Source organism: Vigna unguiculata, chromosome 10 (assembly GCF_037176805.1).
Source record: "Vigna unguiculata cultivar grain cowpea cultivar isolate G323 ecotype 2 chromosome 10, ASM3717680v1, whole genome shotgun sequence".
NCBI lineage: Eukaryota > Viridiplantae > Streptophyta > Magnoliopsida > Fabales > Fabaceae > Vigna > Vigna unguiculata.
In genome coordinates this window covers 45,236,239-45,244,103 of record NC_140801.1, presented here as the reverse complement: position 1 = coordinate 45,244,103, position 7,865 = coordinate 45,236,239, and the positions used below count along the sequence as shown (strand labels likewise).

Genomic DNA, 7,865 nt, shown 5'->3' with positions numbered 1-7,865 from the left:
TAGCATTTTCATCCGTAAACCGATATCGAATCCTTCACCTAAAACAAATGCTCTTGTTATCAATATTGAAACTCTATACTTTTAGAACACTTTATCTGATGGCATCTATGTTACAAATTAATTTATAATAAATTAAATTTAAATATAAAAGAATTTTAAAATTATTATCGTCCCAAGTTTCAATACAATTTCTAGATGATACAGATAGTTATGTTTTATTAAATCTCTCATACTTCTACTTGAAAATTCATATCTCGGAAATGAATCAGTTTTAATATACTTCGAAATATAAAGTAATTGAATAATAAAATTAACCGTAAAAAACAAGTTCATTAGATTATTGAAGTCTAAAAAACAGTCATACAAATAAAAGTATTTCTTAAGCCCATTTAGCCAAGAGAGACATAAAACCAGCTCCAAGCAAAAGAAAAACATTTGCTCGAAGACGGAGTGTGCCACTTTGTTGCATTCTTGGACTCATGAAATCAGCTGCAAGAAGATCAACCAAAGCCATATAGATTAAGATTCCTGCTGAAGCTGCATTCAAAACTCCTTCCACAATAAGAGCAGTTGGACTGTTTTCATCATAAATACGTGAGATTCCTATGCCAATTCCAATTCCCACCGGAGTAGTCAAGGCAAAGAACAATCCCATTACTGTCACAGATACTCTTTTGAAGTTTGCCTACAACAATAGAACTTATTTATAAGTTAGATCCTTTATCCCTCTCCATTCCTGAGGAGTGAAATTCTCAAAAATACACATAAAGTTGCAGATAGAAGACATAACTACAGAATTAACCATATTTTCTTCGCTAAATTATAATTATTCACCAACTTTTTAAACGATACAAACAGTCTCTATATATATGAATTCCTCCCACATACACTTATAAGCTTATGGATACCATCTACCAAACCATTAGTTGTCATGTATAATGACTAACATCACACAAAAATTGCGTGGTGATTAATAATATAGTTCATCAAAGTCATACATCTAAACAATTTTTTTTTACCTTGGAAATATTTTGATGTAAAAGTTAAATATTTACCGTTGAAAAGTCGTATATGGTCCCACATATATTGTACTTGTAAATGATGGATCAAGCCATTAATTAATTTAATTAAAAAAGTGGGTTAGAAAGCAGGCATGGGATAGTATTAGATAAAAAAAAAACAGGTTCAAAAATCCTGGGTTGTTTGTTCCATACCAACACAACAACACACATGGTCCCAGTCACAAATCATTTCACACAAAGCATCTTGGATCCTCACTCACATATAAGCATTTTGGATCCTCATTCACATATTCTTTTTGTTCAGATTAAATCAATCAACCAAATTCATTTGGATACCTGAGATATGCAGCTTTATTAGAGTATAATGCAAATTCTAGAAGAATCTAGAAAAATATAAGATAGAGTTGTTGAAATGTAAAGAAACTTCTAGAGTATTGGAGAAAAGCCTAGGATAGAAAGAAAAATCAAGAACATTCAACTATGTAGAAAAATCTAGAAGTATTTGCATTAGTTCTAGCTAGGAGTTTCTAGAATAATCTATGCGTCTATAAATACCCATGTATCCTACCATTTTGTAACATGAAGAACAACTAACACAACATCCAATACAACTACTCTCAACTACAAATACACTTCTCCAACTACTACTTTCACACTCTACTATCTACACATTTTCTCTATCCCTTCAACTATCCCTTTCACAACCTTGAATTACTATCAGTGGTACCAGAGCTACGTTCGGTCATCTACTGGGCGTAGATAAACTTTTCAACTACTTCAAAAAAATTAGAACTTCATTCTATACTACTTCCAAAATATTTTCTCAACCTATGGCCACTACCAATCAAACATCATCAATTCCAGTACCTATTTTCACAGGAGAAAATTATGATTTTTGGAGTGTCAAAATGAAGACATTCTTTCGCTCCCAAGATTTATGGGACATTATAGAAGAGGGATTCACTATTCCAGAAGACACTTCCACTCTTACTGCAGCTAAGAAGAAGGAGTTGAAGGAAAACAAACAGAAGGATTCAAGGGCTTTATTTGCTCTTCAACAAGCAGTTGATGACACAATCTTTCCGAGAATAATAGGTGCCACAAACGCAAAGCAAGCTTGGAACACAATACAAGAAGAGTTTCAAGGAAGTGATGAGGTACGCAATGTTAAACTTCATTCTCTAAGACGAGAGTTTGAATTAATAAGAATGAAAGAATCTGAGACCATTAAAGACTACTATTTTAGAATAAAGGAAATAGTTAGTCAGATGAGAGCCTATGGGGAAACTATTCTTGACAAAAAAATCGTTGAGAAAATTTTAATTTCTATTCCCCAAAAATATGATGCAATCGCAACTGCGATTGAACAAACAAAAGATTTGGCCACATTGTCAGTAACACAACTAATGGGCTCTCTTGAAGCTTATGAACAAAGATTGAAAAGACATGAAGAAGACTCAGTCGAAAATGCCTTTCAATCAAAACTAAAATTACGGTCTCAGAATAAAGAATATGAAGGAAATAAAAGTAGAGGAGAAATTTCTAGAAATAAAGAAAATTCTAGAAGCTTCCCTATGACTCGTCAAGGAAAATATCCCCCATGTGGCATATGTAAAAAGACAAGTCACATGGAAAAAGATTGTTGGCATCATGGAAAACCTCAATGTCAATACTGCAAGAAATTTGGCCACGTAGAAAACTATTGTCGTAATAAAAATAAGCATCAAACAAACTTTGCTGAAGAACATAATCAGGAGCAACGCTTATTTTATGCCAATCAAGAATCTCCTAACGGAGGAGAAAGTTGGTACTTGGATAGTGGATGCAGCAATCACATGGCCAAAGATCAAAGCATCTTCAAAGACATTGATAAATCTGTCAATGTCAAAGTTCGACTAGGAAACGGTACCATAATGGAGTCTCAAGGCAAAGGAACTGTCATGGTGGAGACAAAGAAAGGTACGAAATTCATCAAGGATGTTTTATTGGTTCCCAATCTTAAAGAAAATCTTTTAAGTATTGGTCAAATGATGGAGAATGGATATTCTCTCCACTTTGAGAAAGATACATGCAAAATTTATGACAGTAGAAAGACAGAAATTGGCCAAGTAAAAATGGAGAAGAGAAATAGAAGCTTTCCCATAAGCTTCAAACCTGGAACTAATATTGCCATGAAGGCAGAAGTTGATGACTCGTGGCTTTGGCATAGGAGATTTGGTCACTTCAACACATATGCCTTAAAGCTTCTATATAAGAAAAACATGATGAGAGATCTTCCATGCTTAAAAGAGAATAATGAATCATGCGAAGGATGTCTCCTTGGTAAACAACATCGATTACCATTCTCGACCGACAAAGCATGGAGAGCTAAAGACTTACTAGAGTTGATACATACTGATGTTTGTGGACCAATGAGGACGCCTTCACATCACAACAACAGGTACTTCATCCTCTTCATTGATGACTTCTCTAGAATGACATGGGTTTATTTCTTAAAGGCAAAGTCAGAAGTCTTTGTAATATTCAAGAAATTCAAGGCCCTTGTTGAGAAGCAAAGTGGAAAACAAATAAAAGTACTTCGAAGTGATCGTGGAAAGGAGTATACATCTCGCGAGTTTGACAAATTCTGCGAAGATGAAGGCATAGAGAGACAACTCACAGTCGCATATACTCCACAACAAAACGGTGTATCAGAAAGAAAAAATCGCACAGTCATGGAGATGGCAAGATCAATGCTAAAAGAGAAAGGTATGCCTAACACTTTTTGGGCTGAAGCAGTCTACACTGCAGTTTACATTTTAAACAGATGTCCAACTAAGGCAGTCAAAGACAAGACTCCTATTGAAGCTTGGAGTGGAAGAAAGCCATCAGCCAAACACCTACGAGTATTTGGATCTATCTGCTACATACATGTTCCTGATCAAAGGAGGCACAAGCTTGAAGACAAGACTTTACGAGGAATATTCTTGGGATATAGCACACAATCAAAAGGCTATCGAGTTTACAACCTACAAACAAAAAAGCTCGTCATTAGTCGAGATGTTGAAATTGATGAAAATGCTTCTTGGAATTGGGAAGAAGAAAAAGTTGTTAAAAGCACCACTTTAGTTCCAGTGCAACAATATCAAGAAGAAATTCAAGAAGAGGCAGAAGTTTCAGGTACGCCTTCTCCACCTCCATTAGAAGATTCTTCACTAGAGTCCACTCCAAGACGAGTAAGATCTTTGGTAGACATATACGAAACCTGCAATATGGCCATGATTGAGCCTAACTGCTATGAGGAAGCATCAAAGCAAGAAATATGGGTCAAGGCTATGGAAGAAGAGGTTAAAATGATTGAGAAGAATAACACTTGGGAGCTCATAAACTGTCCTCAAGGAAAAGACATCATTGGAGTGAAATGGGTATATAAAACAAAGCTCAATCCTGATGGAACTATACAAAAGCATAAGGCCAGATTGGTCGCAAAAGGATACTCACAACAACCAGGAATCGACTACAATGAGACATTTGCTCCAGTCGCACGACTAGATACAATAAGAGCTCTAATAGCCCTAGCAGCACAAAAAGGATGGAACATCTATCAACTAGATGTCAAATCAGCCTTCCTAAATGGAGTGCTCGAAGAAGAGATTTATGTTGAACAACCTCAAGGCTTCATCAATAAAGGTAATGAAGGCAAAGTACTAAGACTAAAGAAAGCCTTATACGGCTTGAAGCAAGCTCCTCGAGCATGGTATAACAAGATTGATCAATACTTCATCGATCAAGGATTCAGGAGGAGCAAAAGTGAGCCAACACTATATATTAAAGCACAAGGTCAGTATCACCTCATTGTCTCCTTATATGTCGATGATCTTATCTATACAGGAAACAATTTGGAGATGATGAAAGAATTTAAAGAAGACATGATGAAGACATTTGAGATGACCGACCTTGGGTTGATGAACTATTTCCTCGGTATAGAGGTGAAACAACAAGACGGCGGCATATTTATCTCTCAAAAGAAATATATTGAAGCCCTATTGAAGAAGTTCAAGATGTATGATTGTAAACCTGTCGCTACTCCATTGGTGGTAAATGAGAAACTACAAAAAGATGATGGAGCACAAGAAACAGATGCATCACGCTACAGAAGTTTGATTGGAAGTCTCTTATATCTCACAGCCACAAGACCAGACATTATGTATGCCACAAGTCTTCTATCAAGATTCATGGAAAAGCCAAGTCAGATTCATTATGGAGTAGGGAAAAGAATTTTAAGATATCTACAAGGCACAAAGGAGTTTGGAATATGGTACAAAACCATGACTAACTCAAGGATCATTGGCTACACCGATAGTGATTGGGCAGGATCAATAGATGACATGAAGAGCACCTCAGGCTATGCTTTCTCGCTTGGATCGGGAATATTCTCTTGGGCATCAAAGAAGCAAGCAACTGTTGCACAATCAACAGCTGAAGCAGAATATGTGGCTGCTGCTGAAGCAACAAGTCAAGCTATATGGCTTCGAAAGATATTCAAAGATATGGGAGAGAAACAAAGTGGACCTACTACAATCAACTGTGATAATAAATCAGCTATCGCAATGACGAAGAACCCAATACATCACAGTAGAGCAAAACACATAGCAATTAAATACCACTTCATCAGAGAAGCGGAAACAAATATGAAGATACGACTTGAGTACTGCCCGACAGAAGATCAAATTGCAGATATCTTCACAAAGGCCTTACCAAGACCAAGATTTGAACTACTACGCGCTATGCTTGGAGTTACCGAATTTGCATCACGGAGGAGTATTAGAGTATAATGCAAATTCTAGAAGAATCTAGAAAAATATAAGATAGAGTTGTTGAAATGTAAAGAAACTTCTAGAGTATTGGAGAAAAGCCTAGGATAGAAAGAAAAATCAAGAACATTCAACTATGTAGAAAAATCTAGAAGTATTTGCATTAGTTCTAGCTAGGAGTTTCTAGAATAATCTATGCGTCTATAAATACCCATGTATCCTACCATTTTGTAACATGAAGAACAACTAACACAACATCCAATACAACTACTCTCAACTACAAATACACTTCTCCAACTACTACTTTCACACTCTACTATCTACACATTTTCTCTATCCCTTCAACTATCCCTTTCACAACCTTGAATTACTATCAAGCTTCCAAGTCCCATGCCTTCAAAGAATTGATGAAAAGTCAGCGCAGCTACCAGTGGTCTTATCGTGTTAGGACTCTCTGAAGCTCCCAAGGAAATTCCAATAATAACAGAGTGAACAATTATCCCCAACTCCAACACCTGTGTAACAGATTCAAAACCCCCGTTGTCAAATAAAGAAACCGAGAATGAAACCCTGATTTTTGAAGAAAAAATATTAGTTTGTCCCTTAACCTTATATATTTATTTATTTTTTTTCATTGACTTAGAGTCTTAATGAATACCTGTGATATGACTCGATGGCGAAGAAGCTGGGAGGATTGATCGTGGGAGTGAACAGGGCCATGACCATGGCCCTGTGTTGCATGCATGTGAAGTTCCACATGCCCCTCGTACCCTGTCTCTCTCTCCACATCCCCACTCTCAATCTGTACATTGGAATGGTGTTTCTGAAAATAAGTAGTGGCATATGTATCCAGCATGAGAGTCCCCATGGCAGTGCACATTGCCACAAAGCCCGTGAAGGGAAAATCTCCCCAGGGATGCTCCTTCAAGCACGGGGATGCCAGATTCTCAAATGCATCAGGTAAGACATGGATGAAGCCGGTTGCCAGAATTACACCCGCTGCGAGAGCCTTTATCAAGACGAAAATATTCTTCTCGGGACTTAAAGCGGGTATCACTCTTCCCAGAAGAGGAATACAAACTCCAATTCCACTCCCTATTAAGATCGATAGCAAAGCTATTATTTTATATTTCAAAGATTTAGCTGTGTTACGATCTTCGTTTTCTCCCTCACATTCTGCTGCAACTATTGGAACTACGATCAAAAAGACGAGAATAAAAGAAGAAAACAAATAGTTTATCTTGACTCTATCCATTTTCACCAACAAAAAGAATAAGAGAAATTAGAAGGAAGAGAAAAGTAGGAGTAGAATGGAGAAAAAACTTTGAAGGATTGTTTAAATAGAAAACGGTGTTGTCAAAGTAAGTGGTTTTTGTGCAGAATCAAACTAACCCACTTTCTAACTTATAGCTAAGTGATTATGAAGCAAGATGATTTTTGGCAAAGAGACAATACACTTTCTTAATATCTTTTAGAAATTTATTGGTTATTTTTTCACATACTTTATTCTTTGCATGTCATATAACTTGTTTTCTTGTTTTCTTAGGTAATGTCTTATTAATAACAGGATCATGTGGAATCTCATCATTGATAACTGATATATCTTCTTTTTTGGTACTTTCTTTTTCTTATTTGATGTTTGGATGCACTTTCTTGCTTCTCCAAATTTTATTGTTATATTATGCAATTTTATTGTTGCTTCAATTGATTCGCTTGTTCTCTGCAAGTAAAACTCCTGTTTCACCAAAGATAAGTGCCAAGATTAGAAAAAGAAAGAATATAATATTTGACTATCTAGCATTATTTTTTTAGTTTAATTTAGTGCCAAACTGTTTGTTGCTTATGACTGATAGCTCAAGAGTCTGACAAGTTACAGAATTGGTTGTATTTTAACATATTAGCAATGTTACCACACTCCTTAAGCATAACATTTTGGAAGTTAGATTTGTTTATTTTATACAGGAACTGATTTAATACTTGATTTAATAATACTCATTGTAACGTACCCTTATTAGATTGCGTTGACAATTAGTCCATTAAAGACTAAAAT

The 7,865-nt window shown here is 35.9% G+C and overlaps 1 protein-coding gene across 5 annotated transcripts; it reads right to left on the bottom strand.

The window, feature by feature from the left end:
- Positions 1-379: 379 nt before the first annotated feature.
- Positions 380-7,070, bottom strand: LOC146883326 (zinc transporter 5-like). Of its 5 annotated transcripts, none has more exons than XM_085667744.1 (4): positions 6,474-7,070; positions 6,187-6,330; positions 6,087-6,092; positions 380-685 (listed from the first exon to the last, which is right to left on the bottom strand). In XM_085667744.1, the coding sequence occupies exons 1-4, from the start codon at positions 7,068-7,070 to the stop codon at positions 380-382; spliced, it is 1,053 nt and encodes a 350-aa protein (XP_085523870.1). The 5 variants fall into 5 exon arrangements, with proteins under 5 accessions (XP_085523870.1, XP_085523871.1, XP_085523869.1 ...); XM_085667745.1 differs by lacking the exon at positions 6,087-6,092 and adding an exon at positions 3,391-3,396; XM_085667743.1 differs by lacking the exon at positions 6,087-6,092 and adding an exon at positions 3,177-3,182.
- Positions 7,071-7,865: the final 795 nt, after the last annotated feature.

Bases quoted from the DNA above. Each gene is read 5' to 3' on its own strand.
- LOC146883326 (XM_085667741.1), bottom strand. From the start codon at position 7,070: ATGGATAGAGTCAAGATAAACTATTTGTTTTCTTCTTTTATTCTCGTC. The intron at 6,331-6,473 runs GTATTCATTAAG...TCTGTTACACAG, and splicing joins GCCATCGAGTCATATCACAG to GTGTTGGAGTTGGGGATAAT. The intron at 670-6,161 runs GTTGAAGGGATA...ACTTCAAAAGAG, and splicing joins TCAAGGTTGTGAAAGGGATA to TATCTGTGACAGTAATGGGA.